Raw genomic sequence first — 20,308 nt, 5'->3', positions numbered from 1 at the left:
CCTGTTCACACCCCCAGAGGAGCAGATGGTGACTCACAGAGACATTTAAAACCAGAAGACGGCACCGTTAAAGATGATGTTGAAATTCTAGGCCCTGGTGTGTTGCAATACTTAGTCATACAGGGAAAATATGTACAGTATGTACTTAGTGATAGGGCTGGTATTTGTTTCCTCTTCATGTCATGATAGCATTGACAGATGAAGTCGTCTGTGTCCCTCGCAGGACTGTAATAAACTAAATAAATCTTTAAGTGTTATATGGCCTTAGCTTCGACGAGGGGGCCGATAGGAGGAGGGTGGGAAGTTTTTTTCAAAGTGTGGCCTGCTCTTGACTTTTCCAGGATTACCTACCCTAGCTTTAATGCCGGCTGCATTGGTGGATCACGAGCCTCTAACTTAATTTGATTGTATTTTGTAATAATATAAACATAAACAAAATCCAAACCACATTGATCGCAGATGTTTTATCAGTTGAATTTACAGTAATAAAATCCAGTCTCATCCCGCTCAGTATGACACAGACTGTTTCTGGTCATTGTTCTCCCCCACGGGGGGTTCCTATACTGCTCCTCGCCATGGAGCTGGAACTGCTGGAAGTGACTCATGACGACTGTCTCAGCAGTGGAGGGTATGAGTATTTATTTATGACAAACACGGCTGGGAAATATCTGATTTAATTTGGGTTACGACTTCCAATGTCTTTGCAAGTTTTCTCAGATATTTCCAGTCCTTCATACCTGCCTCAACAACCATAACCAGAATGTATTGTAAAACCAAATGAGGAAACACAAGAGATCAACATGGTGACGCAGCTCAGCTCCCATTACTACAGTAAATCAAACAGTCTGTGGGTAAAACAACCTCCTCCTGCAAATGAATGCACCCGTGTGCACAAACCACATTTTCTGTACAGTTCTTTTTCCGTCTCTCTTCAGGAAGCTCTTGTTTGTTCAGCCGCCTCTTTCATGCAAATGAGACGTACAAACTGTTATTGTGTCGTTGCCGAGCATCACTGCTTTCCAAGCTGGTGGAAAAAAGTATGTAATTCTAAATGTCATCTGTCTATATCTCCTCATGTCTGGGAGTTGAACTCCCTCAGAACACCTTTGATAGCAGATCACAGGCTAATGAGAAGATGAGAGAAGGGTTTTTAATGTTTGCTGAAATGGCTCCAGGTTCAAACCCCACACGGTCAGTCTCAGGGGAAGGTATGAACTCTATCAAGAAACAACAGCATCAGAGCTTTATATCTAAACAAGAAAGAATCAGTGTTAATTTCTTTTCTTTTCCTAGGGGTTGAGAGGTGCGCACCGTACGGGAGACAGAAACCCAGATTGGAAAAGATCTTCTCAGGGTCGAAGGATCCAAAATCACCCTCCTTCAGGAATTGTCTGAATCTTTTCTTCAAGGTAAGAACACTGCTTTAATGAACACTCACTTATCTCACCTAAAGAAAACAATTTAATAACATCAGCAGGAGAGAAAGTCTATTATTACTTCAATTTTACTATTTTAAATCTACGATTATCATTTAAATTTAGATAGTCTTTGAATGAATAGGGAATACAGCATTATTTTTAAAGTCAGAGAGTTCTTTGAACATTTTGGATTCCGCATGGATTTGTGATTAAACAGTTAATACATGTTATACAGTATTAAAAAGTTGCACATGTGAGTAACAGTGAACAGTTTTTCCTGCAGCAGTGATGATATCATCGAGCTGCTTTGAATTTCTGGTTGACACCTCCTGGAAAATAAACAAATGAGTTCTGGATGTTAGGAGACAATAACAGTCTGTCGTCACTGAGTGTCTGTGTGGCTCTGATTAGGACCGAGCGAGGATGGAGCCCAGAGAAAAACACAGGAGTTCTCACGCTGAAGTGACCCAAGGAAAACTGAGGGAACTGGCATCAAAGTGGTTCCTAGAGACTCAAGTGCCCCACATCGTCCACAACGGTTTATTCCCCACCTGGTTCCTGGGCTTCATCACCAGAAAGTAAGTATCGATTGAGGAAAGCGTGTTAAATATTAAACTGCTCGAGACTACTCACTTTCTTTGGACATAAGCCACCTTTCTTTCTCTTTTTGAATCTACCACTCTGTTCCTTTAAACCATTTACATCATGCATGTGTACAAAAAAGTATTGAGTATTAAGTTTTGCGTCTTTTCTACTTTTATCTACAGGGATGCTGAAGACATACTCAGAGAAAAGGAGCCGGGCTGTTTCCTGGTGCGTCTCAGTGATAAGGCCATCGGGTACATACTCTCCTATAAGTAAGTAATGACTTAGTATGAACATTGTGTTGTGTTGTGTGGGTTGTTGTGTGTTTCTGTGTTATTTCAGTAATTTCCACTAAACTCCAATTCAAATTGTTATCATTTTACAATCAATAGAATCCAAGAAATAAGCATAAAGTTTTTGACGCAAAAATTTGATCAACTGAACAAGGATGTATTGTGCAGAGACTTGAGGCTTAAACAAACTGTTTTTTCTTGTTGCAGAGGCATAGATCGGTGTCGACACTTTGTGATAAACCAAAATGAAGAAGGGCAGTTTGTAGTCTGTGGAGACAGTAAGGGACATGACACGATACCTATGCTAATAAACTTCTACATGTCGAGCCCCATCGAACCGTTTGGAGAATTTCTGACATCTTCCTGTTCTGAGGTGAGTTTAAGTCACTTTATTGGGGTAAAATTTATCCAGAATGAATAGGTCTGACTTTTTTTGGTTTTTGCCTTCATGCAGGTGCTGAACGAAGAGCTTTACGATACCATCCAGCTCTCTCAAAAAGAAAAACCTGTGGCTTCCGACAGAGCTGGTAAGAATGTGCCAAAACAACGGATTGACTTGCCCGCTGAGCGGCCACGCACTCAGCCAAGGCAGAGCAACAGGACACTAGAGGTGAGTACAGTTGAAGTAAATGTAGAAGAATCAGTATCTCTGAGCAGATTTTAACAAGATGGCTTGTTGTGTCAACCAGGAAGTACCACCTTTGCCTCAGAGGAACAGGCACTTCGACAACGGCCCCCTGCACAACCAGGACAGTGTTTTGTACGCTCAGCTCAGGAAGCAGTCACCCAGGGAGAAACCAAGATCCCAGCACGTCTTTCAGGGCCATTTACCTGGAGACAATCCAACGAGGCCCGAGAGATCCACCAGCCAGAATCAGACTGTCAGTCGGTGTAGTCCTCCGTCAGGACAAGGACCGTCTCTGTACCCCCAACTCAGCCTGCCAGAGAGCAGCAATAGAAGGTCTGGTCCGGACTACAGCTCTGACGGGGAGCAATTTTACAGGCTGACTACACCCCCACACACCCCACCAAGACTTTCCCCCAAGCCCATCAGACAAGCCACGCGCAGTCTCCCACAGTCAGACCCATGTGGTCTAGGCCCTGCCCTTTATTACCTGGCTGGTAAATCTGGCAGCCCACACAGTGCAGCGCCTGAGAGCAGCTCACTGACATCAGAGCAGAGCAGTGAGTCACTGTACGCTGAGGTCCCTGGTGTGGCCCTCTTCAATCACCCCTCTGAAGACAACACATACGAGCTGATTCCTGTGCACGAGGACTCAGTTCATCCGAAAACCAACAATAACACTTACGAGCCTCTGGAGGACTTCAGACCCAAGGTAGTAAAGGTTAGCAATGTATTCAAATGTTTTTCATTCAAATTCTGAATTCTTCACATATAATTGTCATTCATCATATTTAATAATGATAATCTTCTGCAGAATGAGAAACGCAAATGGCATTTCCCTGAGGCCAAGTGGAAATGGTGAAGAGGCTCAGTAACCAGCCGCTGAAGGACATGTTGACTCTTGCCACTCTGACACTACTGTGCTACTAATATACAACCTGTGACAACTTATTTTATATGTTCAACGTAGACTTACGTGTTCATAGATATTCAAATGTCTTTTTGTTTTGAATGTATTTATTTAAAAATGATGATGCATTTGCATTTTCCAGATGAGCCAAATAAAATGCACATTGTATACCGAACTTTCCCAAAACCACTTATTTAACATAAATCCATACATGGATCAATAGGGAAATTGTGTTTCCTCAAGACCTATTTTATTTCAACAGAAACCATGTGGTCAGATAAAGATGACAGAGTCTGCCAGGCAGACGAAAAGAAGAGTTCAGGCTCTACAGTTTAATCACTGCCTGCTCATGACCCTCATTTCATTATTATTCAGCTGATACGGAGCTGGGTTCACTGCAGGGATTTAGGATTTGGGATGTGATCATTTGAATCCTTCTTGAGATAAAGGGAAACGATGTTCAGCACAGACCTAAATATGGAAACTTAGTGACTGTACAGAGGGAAAACATATGCTGTTTACCGTGCACACTATTGTGCAGTGCAATGTAGTTTTTGTTTAGGGAAATTTTCCTCATCTGCAGATACAATATTGAACGTATTCAATGTGCTCTATGATTTTCAGATTTCTCCGAGTTTTGGGGATAAAAGGAGACATGTTAAAAAGTTAAAAAGACATCAGTATAAATATATTTCCTAATAAGAAACAAAAATTCAAACCAGCTGCACCAAATTTCACACACTTATAAATTGCAGTTCAATAAACATGCCTGATTTTTTTCAACAAGATGCATGAATTATTCCCTGGGAAACTGATGAAATGTAAATAACACTGAGAAATAACAGCCTATCTTGCAATTCTAAAGAAAGTTATGCACCTACATGAAAAGTATCCTAGTAATACATGATTATGTCATGATGATAAAGGGGGAAATGGGGAAATTCTACAAAACCCTCATGTGTAGGTCTATTGTATTTACCACTTCACTAACGGGAAACTTGATTTGCATACAGTTTTCAAATGTCTGTATATGACAGCAATGGAGAGAAATGAGGCTCAAATGTCATTTATTGTATTCATCATTTACTGCTCTTTTCATTTCCAATTACAGTTTTTGTGATCTCAGTAGAATTTCTGTGAAGATAAAACTTCAATGACAATATTTAGATATTTCTGAAACTTTTCACAGTTGAAATCCTGATGATAAAGTGTAGATGGGAAACAGAAGTTAGTGTTTCTTATAAAGACAAAGAAGATGCCATAACTGCCTCATTGTCTATAATGAGTTTGTGCGATTTACACAGTTTAATGCAAAATAAGAGAAACACTGAATCATATGTGCTGTGATGTGGAAATGTGAATTACAATAACTCAAGAGATTACAAACACATCAAAAAAGCATTTCCCCTACTGGTAACACTTAAATCCCCATAAATGTAACATTCACAAGGACATAAACATGTAGTTAATTGTGTTAACTCACTCTAATATTGTTTTTAACAGATATAAGGCTAGTTTATCAAAGTAAGTTAATAAATGACTGGTAACACATTTTACAGACTATTCTTTAAAATACTCATCCTCTATAATAACTTTTTTAAACTGTTTAAAAATGTGTTAAGAAACTTGTGAAGCCATGTTAAGGTTGATTCTTGGTCTCAGAAATAGTAACACATTCAACTCAAAGGCCACTTACTGGTTTTCTCTCTGCACTTTCCATCACATGGCATGGCCTTCATCAGCGGGGGAGTTTGCTCAGTCATCGTGGAGAATGAAGAAGTACTTACGGATGAACTATCGTGGCTTTCAGCAGAGAACATACCTCCACCACATCCAAAACAAGCCTGCACATGATTACCTGGTTCTCATTGAAGAAATATAAACCTGATCATCTGAATGGTTTATTTGTCATAAAACATAATTATAGAAAATTCTGTATCCGCCCTTTAATCTGCACCAAAATCCTACTTTCTTTCTTTCTTTCTTTCTTTCTTCTTCCTTGGTTCTAAACCAACCAACACACAGACAGTGGTAATAAATATTTCCTAAATACTTCCTTCCTTCCTCCACTGTCGTCGTCACCATCTGAAGCAGCTCAAATGTAAATAAACAAGGTCCCGAGAAGAGAGACCAGCGTGAGGTTCACTCAGTTTCCTCAGAAAGTGTTGCTTACCGTTGGGGCTGCTTTACTGCCCAAGTATCACAGCGAGCCAGAAGCTTCTCTGCTGGAATCGTAATTAACAGATGTTCTCGGTTATTTAATGAGGCCACACAATCAGCACTGCTCAATCCTTGATACTGGCCTCATAAAGGGAACTGGAGATAATGGAGTGAATTAACTGGCTGCCCTGCGGATTGCACACTATTTAACTGACATCAACATCCGCCCTCCACACTCAGTATCAAGTCCTCTCTGTTTTAGCTGGGACGGTCTTTAAGATTGTGGCTCTGTTGTGTACACTTATATTTTGATGTTTGCTCAGAAGCTGCTTGTTTGTTTTTTTGTCTGCTGCCACATACAAGGTCCATCTAGCTCCCCATCTAGCAGGGATAAAGACAGTGGTACTGTATTCCTGAATCTGCTCCCTGATCCAGATCAGCACCAAAATTGAATGGGTTCTTCTCTGACCAATAGTGCATTATTCCATCAAGTGTTGCAATCCCTCCAGTCCTTTTTATATAATCTTGTTCACAATCCAACAAACATACAGGCAGGGGTGAAAACATAACCTCCTTGGCTGAGGTAACAATAGATCATCACAATCTGAGTGAACACAGTAGAAATGTTTTAATTATTTATGTATATGTCTTGTTGCAGTACATATTATATATAATATATTATTACAAAGAGCTTCAGGCAACTGGAAACAAACCTGAACTGTTTCCTCCCAACACACACCGCTGACATGTTGTTTGTCATATGTGTTTTTTTTGCTGTAGCTTGCGACCCAGTTTCTACTTTGTAAATCTGTCTGACTCAGCACCAACTAACCAGGTCACAGAAAGACGACTACAGTCAGACTCTAAGCAGATGCCTGGTCTGACCATCTGAGTGATTCATAATGAAATATTCTGCATGTACCCAGCGTCTGACTCCTTCGTGCATCCTGTACCAGAATCCTCCGCTGCACAACGACAACACTGTGCACTGTACCTGGTATAATATACCTGATGCAAATCTGCAACCAACAGCCTGGAAACCAGATCCCATTAATCATTGACCCACATGACAGAGGCCGTTTCCTGCAGCTTGCACTGAGATGAGGTGTGGGTGTGTGTGTGTGTGTGTGTGTGTGTGTGTGTGTGTGTGTGTGTGTGTGTGTGTGTGTAATGCAAACATGCCTGTGAATGCTGAGGCAGCTGGCTCTTGATCACATCCTGCTTAACAAGTTATTACGGCTCTTATGATGGGGAGGTGCACTCATTCATTTCCTGATCTTTACTGTGCACTCTCCTTGATCATCATGGGCGGGTGGGTTGAGGCAAACTGCTCGTAAGGACGTGATGTCGCTGCCAGTGTGGGCTCCTGGATTCAAACTATTCATTCATACCTTTTTTTCAGTGACAACAACAAAATCCCACAGATGCATTGACACAAATGCAATTCACCACACAAACTACCAGTACACACAGGAAAAAAAGCATTTATCAAAAATACCTGAAGTCACATAAAAATACTGTAACATGTGTAGTAACCAAAGGATGGCTGTAACTACCATCTCATGATAATGGCTGAGGCAGATGAAAGATACCACAATGAGTTCAGAAGACAGAGCCCTTCATTTAACCCGGAGAACAGGAATATATGATTGTCAACGTGCTCGAGAAACACAACCTAGCATGACTTAAAGCAACACACCGCATGTACAAATATTGCATAGCTCAATTAGAGAATATCTGTATGCCCTTAATGCCAATGCTGTGCTTGCATTCACTTCAAGCTTTAACCTTATATCTACTGTGTCATTGTAGGAAGACATGTGCAATGTAGGTAGATAAGCATTTTAAGTATAAGCAGCAATCCGGAGACGACTGGCTCATTTTAGACTCGTTTCATTTCCCATTTTTCAAACTTAAAATGTGGAAGAATTAAGTTTTCTCCCAATGAGAGACCGAAGCAGGTCAAGCCCTTAATAAGTAATAGGAGGAAAATACATTTTCATCTACAGTCGAGAAATCCAGAGTCCTGGGAATCCAGCTTTACCCAATATCTTGATTTCTAACTCGGCAGACTTCGATGGAGCCAGAGAGAACTGATGTGTGATTTTCTTTTTGACGATGGGAATGGAGGACAGGCACTGTACTGTGGCCAGGACACAGTTCAGGTAGAGTCCTGAGGTTCATCACGCCGTCGCCCTTGGAAAGCTTCCACTTAGCCCTCTCAGATTCGTATATGGAAGGTACTGGAGTAACAAAAGAGACAATATGAGGGACATTGAAACAGTGAGGTCATTGCACATGGAAACTGATTTACTGGATATCTGAGTATAAAGACACCAGAATCAGGAGATGTGTTCAGTGGAGACAAACAGCGGCGAGGTTATTTACATATAAATAATTAGTAGTAATTAGTAGTAATTAGTAGTAATTAAGTAGCGAGGGACACAGAGCCCACATTGCTGCAGCATGAGGGGTAATGCATGCTCAGCCCACTTTCAAAATGCCACTGCTTTTCCTATAAAATGAGTTGTAAACAATATATTGCCACATGCTTTTATACATGCAATCTTAAAATGTTACTTTATGGTACATTTATTACCTTAAAAAGTCAGGTGCCCTAGATATCATATTCTCAAAGTCAGCAAAGGAGAGTTTGCTGTCTCCGTCCAGATCGGCCTCCTCGATGGCTTTCTCACACACCAGCTCCACCTCCTCAGGAGTCAGCTCCTCCTTTGTCAGCCTATTCAGAGTCTTTTCCAGGTCCTCTTTGCACAGGTAATTGTCCACATTGAAATCTGTGGGTAACAGCGGTTACAGCAAACAATGGCTGACTTTCATTTTACACCGTTCTGGGAACTTTGAAAGAAAATGAAAGAGTATCCTTTAGAAATGCAGCAATACCATATATTTTGAAGGCATATATGGCCTTGAGTTCTCTGGGAGCCATTTCACTGAGGACTGAGAACATGTCCACGAATTCATTGAAGCTGAGATTGCCCATCCCGTCTTCTGAGAAAGACTCGACGATCCTGCTTCGAAACGGATTTTCCTGCAAATGAGTGCAACAACAATTAAATAAACACCAGTGCAAATATTAATGCGAAGGTAAGACTTGCTGCAGCGAGGAGCACATCACAATTTAGAGCTCAGAGTCTGGATGAGAAAAGAGTCTTCCTCTAAGGAACCATAGGTTTCATGACCATGTGGTTTTATATGCCGTTGTTTCACATATGAGCTGCAGCGGTTTTCTGCTGATCACAGGGTTTGTCTGAAAAAGGCTGACTCCTTCTCTTTGCAGATGTGGCCAAGCCAATATTTTCTCCTCTATTGCTCAACCGTTGCGACGAGTGGTTTTATATCCCAGGTAATTAGCTGATTTGGCACAATCTGCAATAAATTGATGCTGTCGTTGAGGCCATCAAAACAGACCTGTGTGTGATGTAAGGAAAACTGTTGTCCTGATCACAGATAGCATGTTCGAGCTCACTGCAAGCTCAGCCGCCATTTAGATAAACAGCCATCTAAAGCGATGCCATTTTTAATAGGATATGCTGAGACACGTCAGTGGAGCATGAATCAGGCCAATCGACTCAACACAGCTCATAAAAACCTAGTGAGACAGGAATGTATTTATGGGAATGTAGCTGCCCAGGACGTTGGGTGAGCATGTCTGGCCGAGGTCACATCGATCCTGCCTTGACTGGACTCCATCTTCTTCCTGCCACCCTCACACCCCTGTAATCACACGACAGTTTCACAGGAAAAGGTGCTAATTATACCCAGAGCAAGGACACATTTTGACTGTCTGAGAAAAACCCTGGGTGACAAAATGCGACATGGCATTTCTACAATTTCTGGATGTTCTTTTTCAAATGGCAGGTGCTTCAAAATAGGGAGGGAATCCATCTGTCAGGAAAAAGAGGCAGAGCATTTCATGGCACGTTAGCTTTCATACGCTGTGTCATACAATCAGATGTGTGATGATGATGATGGTTAAAAATCAATTCTGGCTTCTAGAAGAGAGTGTGTATTGATTCGGTGTCGGCCCACGTGAGTAGTGGGTGCCACGTTTGTGTCCTTTTGGCATATGTGTTGTTTAAGGCCCAATGAAGAGCAGTGTCGAATTTGCTGCGATTTGTAGACAGGTTACTTAAACTTTGATTAAACATGCAAAGTGCCTTGCAGGCAGTGAGGGTCAACAAAGTAAATGAAAACATTTGTTTTGTTGCTGCAATGCTTTAAAATCAGGCTGAATTACGGAGCTTTTATTTTGACAGTAATAAAATATACTCAGTTTAATTTTATGAAAAACATTGACTGCAAAAAGACCAAAAAGTGGTTGATCCAGATGGACAACAGCTTCACCGTTAAACCAGGTAGGATGAACACAAAGTTTTCTAACTTCACTCTTCACCATTGACTGTTTATAAAAAGCTCTGCACACAAAGTCCAGCACAGAAACACTAATAAACAAGGAATAATTCTGAAGTAGCACTGCACTGCTGGCGGGCACTGCACTAGTTATCCAAGTTACACCACAGGACTAAAACCTTACTGAGGTATATAAAGGATTATTTTACCTTTAACTCTGGCATGTTGACTATCAAGGCTAAAGGCACTTTGCAATCAGGCTCCTTGGTGTAGTCCATTGGTACAAGATGTGGAGCCAACTCATGGTATCTGCCATGTAACCTAGAATATAAGATAGAGACCAATTAATGTGCTGAAGTTTTTTACTCAACATAGACAGGTAAACACCTGAGACACAGAGAAATGTGTAGCATGATTGATTTACTAACATGAAGTTATCTTTTGATTTATAAAAAGCACAGGTAGAGAGTAGCAATTAGGGAGTAGACAAACTAAACACACATAGGAAGATACACTGAAATGCTCCAGCGTTAATGCTGGATTTGTCATAAAGCCGAAAGGCTGAAATCAGTGACCTCATGGTTACCAGTGACAACCTGATGTTACATAACTGTGATGTAACAGCTGCAGCCGGAAACACAGAAACAAGCAGTGTTTTATGAAGGTCATAAAGTGCGGGACCCTATTACGCCCCCTGCTGATTGTCAATTTGGTTTCCAGTCCACCGCTGACCACAGAATCAAGGTCAATTCAATATCACAAAGGAGAAACATGTACATGCATATGTTGATCAGTGATAAGAGGGTGAACAAATACTGAGTCACAAGTGAGAAAAAGGCATCTTCACCTTTCTTTCTTTTTTCAACATTTTCTCTGTTTCTCCCAGAGATCTTGATGAAGACAATCAGACATAATAAAGGGACTGACAACTATGACTGTGTCTAATATGGGACTTAATGGTTCCATCAAGGTTCAAAAACCTTTATTGCACATTAGGGCCAAATCAGACCCTAACTCCCTGCATGCCTGGAATCACATAACCTTTATCCTTAACTAATGTTGCCCCACAACATTCTTGAGTATCTGCATTTAATTTCTTTAAGTTGCTGCTTATCTTCCAGCATCAAGAACCTCCTGACAAAAGACACTGAAACATGAGCATCACTGGTCAATTCAATTAAAGAGAAAAGCAGGCGTCTTTTTTTAATTTATGCACATGGTCCTGGGACTGAGTGACAGGTAGAGAGGAATGATGCTAAACCCAGTGAGCCATGATACCCAGTGCAATCACTAAGAGCACGTTCATATTTATTTCATTTTTTAGGTGTTGAGGATGCACATGTTGACGGAGGTAGAAACGTGACACTTCATCGGGCGGTGCTGAAAACAACACCACAGTCAAAAGGTCAAAGTGACTTTCAGAGGTTTGGGTAACATCCTGATAATGCTGCAGGACGACATGGGGAGAAGATGGAAAGATATGAGAAGATCATGAATGTATTGGAGAAAAGAATCATTTACTTGTGATTCTAAGAAATGTAGCAGCCACTAAATAATCATTGACAGTGTTTGACCGTTTTGCTTTATTTATTTTGTACATACACATTGAAAACAATGTAATGTTGTTAATTTGATTGTACTTTTTTGTACTATTTTTTGTATTAATTCAAGATTAATTCCAAACTATATTTAGGATTCAATAACACATGTAAATCAGTTGAATAAGCCAGATTGAGACATGTGACATTTACAAAGAGTCAGTGCAGCTTTGCTCTGTATTATTCAATTCTTCGTGAGGTAAATCTATAAACAAACCGGGAATCTTCTTGCTATGAGGCAACAGTGCTAACCACACTTTGCCACCCAAACATTTAAAAAATATTACACATCAATAGTCTGCATTTATGCGAAAAAGCAATAATCAAGATGTAAACTACATAAAAACTTACCGCAAAATTTCTTTGCGGGTGAAAAATGTACAGTCCTGCAATGAGAAATACACATGTATGAGTTTGATAAAGAGCTGAACTGTACAACCTAATGCAGAAGGTACATGGATTACATACTGTACTCTCAGTGACACGTGTGTGAGTCATATATAATAACATTACTCTTCCTCTGACAGTCATGTTAACAGCCCTTACTGTAAAAGCGCTCATTGAGGTGTCCAGTTTCTCTTAAATGAGGAATGTGTGTGGGTGTTGTCACCTGCCACTTACGGTAGGAGCGATGAGGCAGGGAGGAACATGATCTGCCGTTGTCTGACATGCATGTACTGGCACACGCATTATCCAACAGCCCGACTGGGAGCACCTCAGTTTACATTTTCCCTTGTGCCAGTTGTGTCTGAGCTGTGTCTCCTGAGTGTGAGGCCAGCTGAGCTCCAGAGACAATATATGTATATAGGAAGAAATAAAAGGAAGGAGCCCTATTCACTGTGGCAGCTCGAGTCTAAAACAAGCCTACTGAGGATATGTGGGTTAATTAAAATGTGTGAGAATGTTTATAGCAATATCTGACAATGATATCAAAGACAACTGGTCTCCCTGATACAATATGATACTGTAATTGGAGCCTATACACATAGAAAAGATAGAAAGTGTAATTACAATATCAAGCTGTGAATTTCTTAGAGGAGAAATCTACAAAACATTGGTCAGTTGATTATGTATCGGGTGGTATATCTAAAACATTTGATTCTACAAAAATAAGAAGTCTCATCGGTCGATGTTGAAGTGAGGCTTAAACAAGAAGCAACAGTATTGTAAGGAGGACTTTTAACAACCAGGAGTAACCAGAGAGGCTCTTGAGAACCAAACTGTCTCCTGAGAGTAGAGTTTCACAGCATATCACTCTGACTTGGCATCAATTATTGAGTCCACACCTAATCACATGATAAACCTGTGCACATGAAGATGCGTTTCTTCACAGGACAAACCTGGATTATTGTTCCATTGAGAACAGAAAAAGGTCAGATGTTCTCAGATTATAACTCGACAGACAGCAGATCCTCCACTTCGCAGGGAAATCAAGACCTTCAGCTGTAAGACTTGATTTCATCTATTTAAACAGTGGAGTCATAAATGATAACACGTCAACTGGTATTTGCCTTTGATATCATTTACTTATGTGAAATACAGGACCACCTTCTTCCATTAGATTGATGTTAAGCGATATAGACGACCAATGTTGAGTAAATTATTTCCCTTCTTACAAATTGTATTCCTGGTGGGTTGAACATGCACAGTATATGTATGATGCACGTACAGACCCAGACATGCACGCTCACCTGGTAGGCATCAAGCTGCTCGTCAGTAAATATAGTTTGTTTATTACCCATCTCGATCAAGTGATCTGCTGCTTGAACATCCGGAGCCTTTTCTCAATGAAAGGCATTTAGTCTCCTCACAGGACAAGTCCAGGACGCTGGATAAGTCTCACTGAAATGTCTCTGGTGTCCTTACAGCTGATGTCCTCCTTCACTGCTAACTGTAGAGCATGTAGTATAAATGAAGAAAAGGTCAGAAAGAAAAAGCATTGTACCGGATGTGTCCAGCTGTGTCAGTGGAGCGAGTGGAGTCTGACAGCGGAGTCCAGGGAGAGCAAACTGATCTGCTTCTCTTTAAGCCCCTCGGCTGCTCTGCACCGGAGTCAAGACTGACCAATGACAACGCAGGTAAATAAATAAATAACCAAACAAATAAATAAATAAAGACACAAACTGCTGCTAAAAGGAGAAGCTGTCCATATATTCAGGCTGAAGTATAACGTGGATATATAATAATAATAGTAATGATAATATTAATAATAATGATAATAATATATGATTTTTGTTATTTTATTATCTATTATTTGTATTCATAATAATGTGTATGATAATAAATAATATTATATAATAATATGTATAATAAATAATTGTAGTAAAGAAAAATAAAAAACAAAAAATTATTATAAAAAATATTTTAGATACATATATTTCTGTATACTATACTGTGTATTAAATCATTTATAACATGTAACACATTATTATTATTACTGCTATTATAATAAGCATTGTTATATTTTTATATCCAATAATACCATCTACATACTCTGTTATCAACTATGTATATGTGTTTTGTTTTAGTATGGTAGTATGGTAATTGAAGGTATTAAACACATAAAGGCTAATGTTTCCATCTGAGATGAAGTTATTCTGCAGTGGATGTATGTTCAACACGATAATAACATAATGTCTGATTCTACAGCACCTTTAAGATTATTTATAATAATCCCATTTCAAATTATGTATTTTTCCTCATTTACTTATGATCCTCTTTGATGAAATCCTTATTTACAACCACAGTTTTCTGTTGTTGTTCATGCTGATCCTCACACGGATCCTCTCAGTCAGGGCTCCAAGTTTACAAGCTCCAAACTTCCCAGTGACACAGAGGAACCTGTTGCTCCGAGGCAGCATCTCACTCACAGACTCCTGCAACACTTGCTCTCTGCAGACGTGTCTCCATCTTGCAGCGGCCTGGTGAACACAGAGCGTCCCCCTCCCCGTGTGCTCATCCCGGGCTGAAGCGCCGCAGACACCGAGGTCCGTCTCACCCAGCATCCACCTGCCTGTGACTGGCTGCGGTACAGTACCAGTGAGTGTGTGCGTGTGTGTGTGCGTGCGTGTGTTAGTGGACACCCCGGGACAGATGCATGTTTCACACTCACACCAGCACAACCACAGCCTCGTCTTGTCCCCGCGCTGCTTCGCACCCTCGCCCACCGCCTCCACAGGCACATTTACAGGCAAACTTTCCCGCGATGGAGTCGAAGCGCGATAAAGACCAGGGTGAGTTGTGATGGATGGAGCTTGTTGCTACGTCGCTATGCTAGGCGCTAGCGGCGTATGCTAAAGGCTTATGCTAGGGTGAAGCTAACATGGTGACGTTTGTTCCACAACATGTTTTTTTGTTTTTTTTACGCGTGTCGCCTCCAGAGAGAGAAACAAATAATTAAACCGAACAAGCCCACGTTTCATCAGCTGAGTCATCCTCGTGAAAGCACGCAGCGTCACGGCGCTCTTAGCCGGGACACAGGTAGCTAACCCAACACGAACCGGTGGCCACTTGTACGGTGTCTGCAGCTGTCAACGCGATGTACTTGTTGTTTCCCCCATGTTGGAGTGACGCAAACAGTCGCCAGTGCACCTGTCATTGCGTTATTTACATGCAAAGTGAATGCAATGGAGTGTGAATCTGTTAATGTGACAGAATGGATAGGAACTGTGGAGCTCCGGCGTCGTTCCGTGTGGTTAACCAGATGAGTGTGCTGCTGCTGCTGCTGCTGTCTGCAGGCTGGTTGAACTCAGCAGGCTCAGGCTGCAGCATTCATGTGCACTCAAGAGTTATGGACTTTCTCCGCCTGAGGACGAAGAACCCAAATATAACCCCCATGCAACTGTTGAGACCGTGCATCACACAGTCATCCCACAGAACAGCACATCAGCCTTGTTTGTTTGTGACCCTTCCCCCCCCCCCACACCCCCACCCTCCCTGGAACTGCACATTTCCACTCTGCTGCCACATATGAAATCCACGGATTTGCTTGGATTGGTATTTGCCATTTGGAGAAGATTTGCACGAGCTGTTTTCATGCGCCACCATAAACGGAAGAGACACTGCGCCTCCAGCATTGAGCTTCTCCAGCGCTGACTCACTAAATAAGATTTCTTGCATATATAAGAATAGAAAAGTGAATGCTCTTCGCTGTTCCGCAGATGCCGACTGTGAGAAGATAACCGCCGTGCTGCTCAAGGGACGTACGGGAGAATTTGATCTGGAGTCCATACTCTTTCTCAAATTGAGAGGTCTCGGTAAGATGAAATTCGTATTTCAGTATTCTTTGTCTTTCCAAATTGCATCAATGTTTTCGTATTCTTATTTGTTTGGTTTGTCTTACAGGAATACATGATCTCGGATGCATTGGGGACTGTGCAAATTTGGAGAAACTGGACCTCTCTGGAAATAATATCACAAATTTGGCTTGTTTAACATCGCTGCGGCTTCTTTCTGTGCTCAATTTGTCTGCGAACAGGATTTCCAATTTAGGTAAGTTTTCAGGAGCAATAGTTTTATTGATCTTTACTGATCAAGCAACATTCTTTCATTAATATAATTGTATTTATTTATTTTTATTTAATGTGATTACTTTTGTACTTCCAGAGCCACTGCGCAGTTGTGACAGTTTACAGAACTTAAACGTGGCTGGGAATATCATATCCAGGTACTGCTGTAACGAATACTTTACCTAAATGAATGAGTCAACATGGCACTAATTACAATGTGTATTATGTACTGTAAACAATTTACAGCCAATGTTTGGCATGAAAATATTAAGTATTGTATTTTATGGCCCTGTAAAATGATCTTGTGTGTGTTTTGTTTTTCACCAGCATTGAAAGCTTTCACTGCCTTCAGTCTTTGAGAAAGCTAGAAAATATACGTTTTAAAGACAACACTTACAATTACACTAATCCAGGTATGTTATTCAGTGATTTTATTTATTCAGTGGATTGAAAATCTTGTTTAGTGAACTCACATTGACTCTCCTTGACAGTGTGCAGGAACACATCATATAGAACCATAGTTCTGGAGATGTTCTCCAACATTAAGGTGCTGGATGGTAAGATGTTGTTTTATTTTTTTTATTCTTATGCATTGCAACTCTTATACTTGTGAATGTTTCCCAAGGTCTGTGGATTTGTTTGTTTGAACTGTAGGTGAACGAGTGGTCGGACGTGGCAGTGAATTGTACCAGTTATGCAAAGACATTGATGACACCATCAAAGGTACATTTTCTATAAACACTAAGCAAAGCAGCATTTTAGATATTTAATTTGCAAATGTATTAAAAAGGAATAACTAAAATATCTTCATAGGGGCCTCCCATTTCTCTTGATCATTTTTGAAATGTTTCAACCAGATTGAACATCTCTGGAGACACATTAATGTCACATTAAACCTTATCCCAATGCAGCGAGAGCGCCAGAGGATTTGTAGAGAAGAGTGGCAGAACAGCTTTATTTGTGCCCGGAGGGAAATGCTTAGGCACATAGAGCTTGAACAAAAACAAGAAAGAAAACAACGAGGACATCAGTGCAATGTCCACGGACAGTTAGAGATCAGTGCAGTGTACTAACATTATAAAGGGAGAGTAGTGTATATGACTCTAAAAGGACGGTGAACAGGATAACGGCTATGAAACCTGATTGTAAGAACGTAGATAAAAACTGAATGATTAAATTGATCAGAGTGCATTGAGGTAAGTAATACAAACATAAATTATGTACAGTTAAGGTGAATGAAGAATATATGTGCAGGACCAGGTAGTAGCAGATGATTAAATACTGTAGCTATGAATAAATATATATGCAGCAGATAAATATATATACAGATTATGAACAGTTAAGTTCAATACTAATGATGAAGAATGTATGCACAGGATATATTTAAGCATATGAATATTGTATGTATGTTTGTATGTAAGAATGCACTGTAACGTGACAGAGTCACATTAGATGTAGTATTTATATTACATACCTACTCTACAAGCATTACCAGCCTGTGATGTTTTCCTGGTAGAGTAAGATGTTATCAGATTTAAAAAAATGTTTTTATCTCTCTCTATGAATCTTTAGCTGGTTTATATAAGAATGGACAACTTGTTGAACGTCCTGATTGCAAGCCATGGGTGGAGGATAGTTACTGGGAGATAAAGCGATCAAACAACGCCATTATTGAAGAAGCCTACAAACAGTTTAATGGTAAGATGTTTCCTGGGTGACTGTTTTACATGTGATCCAATCACCTGTCAACTCAACCTCTCTGTGTTTGCTGTATTGCAGTCTATGTACTCATTGTCCTTCATTTTACTCTACAGATGTTCTTCATGAATGCAGACTCCTCAACAACAGAGCCACACATGTCATTTCTCAAACTGAGAGATCAATGAGCTTGAAGAAGCAGCCAAAGCAGTATGCCATCTAAGTTGGGCTAACTTCAACGACCTTCCTTTGTATGATTTCCTATGTCTAATGTACTGTAGGCTTTTTAAATTACTAAGCTATATCCAAATGCTTGATAAGTATGTTTGCCAGATTCACGTTCTCTGTGTTGCAGTGCAAGCATTTGTTGAAACTTTATCGCATCCTATGCATTGGGTAGTGGACAATACATGCAAGTGTTTTAAAAGCCTTTATCCATACTGACACCCCTCAGTTTGGTTCAAAGATGTCTTTACTTGCACGGTGTGCATTTTGTACCATGTTGTAGCCTGAATTTATGCTGAGAGCTAATGCTGCTCAAGAATTAAGAGCTCTTTTCCATTTTCCATTGCTGGATAAGTTTGGGAGTTAATGTGTCCCATGCTGTATGCTTTCTTTGTATGTTTAACTTTTGCAAAAAGTGAATGAATGATTGTTCCAGCTGTTTCTACTTGTTTTATACCATAGACTTTATTATGTGTACGACCAACTTGTAGAAAATACAGTGCTTATAAAGGTGTTAATGTGTACTTCACTATTTTTATTTTACAAATTTTTACAAACTTTACTTTAATACTTATACACACACTGTGTACACATCCAGAACCAAAGAAAGTGTATTAACAATGTGTCTTAAGTAAAGAAAGGAGCAACACACTGAAGGCAGCCATGCATGGTGGAATTCATAGACTCTCAGTAACAGTATACTGGCGCCACCTGTTGGCGGTAATGTATGCTACAAAATTGTCTGAGGCACTCATATATTTGAATGCCACAGCTGCAAAGGACAAGTGTTTTGAATAAGTGCCATTCTCATAGATGAGTTAAATGACCCACAGACACATTAAACAGGATCAGCGGTGGCAGTGTCCAATCAACAGAGACCTGTGAACCCCAAACTGTTAGTATGTGCATGCTGTAGATTTGGATGCAATACTGGTTGTTGTATTGTGTGCTGGACAGACACCACGTTAGGTATATGTGAGGATATAATTTTTTCATATAAACATAATGAGTTAGGCACTAACAAAAGTCCCCTGATACATTCAAGAGTATCAGTCAAGCAGAGGAGGTCATGTTCATGTGGATTCCTGCACATTAAAAAATACTGAAGTAAACAATCTGCCACAATCTGAGTGTAGAAAATAGCCTTTTGGTAGCTGGGCTGTTTAAAGCATCAGGACTGGAAGAGAGACGTTTGACAGTTTGTTTATTTTGCAAAGTTAAGTTGGATGTTATGGATGGTTTAAAGTGGTGAAAGACAAATAAAAGCAATAATCAGTAAACAGTAAGTACTCTAAAAGGAAATCATCTAATCAGAGCACTTACTATTCAAAAAGAAAGAACAACAACTTAACAGATATCAGTGACTTACTCAAATAATGCATCTGATGCACAGTCAACTACAGGTAACAAAACTCCAGGTGGCATCACGAGACCGTTCACGTGCTGCAGTAAACACAGGGATGCAGGTTAATGATTGAGAAGACCTGGAGTCCTGAGGCAGGGCAAGATATAAGGTTTTCAAAAGACAGGGGAAATCTTAGTGAGGAGGTAAACTAAGAGTGGTGGCAGAATTTGGATTATAAAGCCAAACAAAGATATTATAGTAATAATAATAACCCTTTTATTATATGAAAACGTCCCAAAGATCATGTGTCAGACTCAAGGAGAAACTGTACATGTCATGTCATGTCACACTGCTGAAATTTAGGAAATTGTTGCAGAAATTGGGGTGATGAAGAATTAGTTGGGGCAAAAAATGGCAAAGAATACAGAAGCAGTGGGCAGGAGGGAAGATTTCAGTTTTAATCCTAGACTTACAATTATTATTGTCATTTTTAATATTATTATTATTACAATTTTTTAAAGATAAAACATTATTAATCCTACCCCGGGGAAATTCCCTTATTACAGCAGCAG

The 20,308-nt window shown here is 40.2% G+C and overlaps 3 protein-coding genes across 4 annotated transcripts; 2 read left to right on the top strand and 1 right to left on the bottom strand.

Annotated features, from left to right (window-relative positions):
* The first annotated feature begins 993 nt into the window (after positions 1-993).
* LOC117763726 (SH2 domain-containing protein 7-like) lies at positions 994-4,003 on the top strand. The gene is made up of 8 exons (XM_034589093.1): positions 994-1,208; positions 1,294-1,409; positions 1,830-1,996; positions 2,186-2,275; positions 2,504-2,669; positions 2,751-2,906; positions 2,986-3,642; positions 3,736-4,003. Exons 1-8 carry the CDS (start codon positions 1,052-1,054, stop codon positions 3,781-3,783), a joined length of 1,557 nt encoding a protein of 518 aa, XP_034444984.1. The 5' UTR covers positions 994-1,051; the 3' UTR covers positions 3,784-4,003.
* A 2,625-nt stretch (positions 4,004-6,628) lies between these two features.
* cib2 (calcium and integrin binding family member 2) lies at positions 6,629-16,121 on the bottom strand. 2 transcript variants are annotated; one of them, XM_034588728.1, is made up of 7 exons: positions 15,477-16,121; positions 13,652-13,851; positions 12,312-12,346; positions 10,572-10,683; positions 8,893-9,040; positions 8,591-8,786; positions 6,629-8,234 (listed from the first exon to the last, which is right to left on the bottom strand). In XM_034588728.1, the coding sequence occupies exons 2-7, from the start codon at positions 13,700-13,702 to the stop codon at positions 8,213-8,215; spliced, it is 564 nt and encodes a 187-aa protein (XP_034444619.1). In that variant the 5' UTR covers positions 13,703-13,851; positions 15,477-16,121; the 3' UTR covers positions 6,629-8,212. The 2 variants fall into 2 exon arrangements, with proteins under 2 accessions (XP_034444619.1, XP_034444618.1); XM_034588727.1 differs by lacking the exon at positions 15,477-16,121 and having other exon boundaries at positions 13,652-14,097.
* lrrc61 (leucine rich repeat containing 61) lies at positions 14,731-18,909 on the top strand. The gene is made up of 9 exons (XM_034588725.1): positions 14,731-15,193; positions 16,121-16,216; positions 16,305-16,451; positions 16,566-16,626; positions 16,796-16,881; positions 16,960-17,025; positions 17,123-17,191; positions 18,041-18,166; positions 18,283-18,909. The coding sequence occupies exons 1-9, from the start codon at positions 15,058-15,060 to the stop codon at positions 18,387-18,389; spliced, it is 894 nt and encodes a 297-aa protein (XP_034444616.1). The 5' UTR covers positions 14,731-15,057; the 3' UTR covers positions 18,390-18,909.
* The last annotated feature ends 1,399 nt before the right edge of the window (positions 18,910-20,308 follow it).

This window comes from Hippoglossus hippoglossus, chromosome 6, assembly GCF_009819705.1.
Source record: "Hippoglossus hippoglossus isolate fHipHip1 chromosome 6, fHipHip1.pri, whole genome shotgun sequence".
NCBI lineage: Eukaryota > Metazoa > Chordata > Actinopteri > Pleuronectiformes > Pleuronectidae > Hippoglossus > Hippoglossus hippoglossus.
Note: the sequence above shows the minus strand (reverse complement) of the source record. Positions and strands in the feature narration are given on the sequence as shown.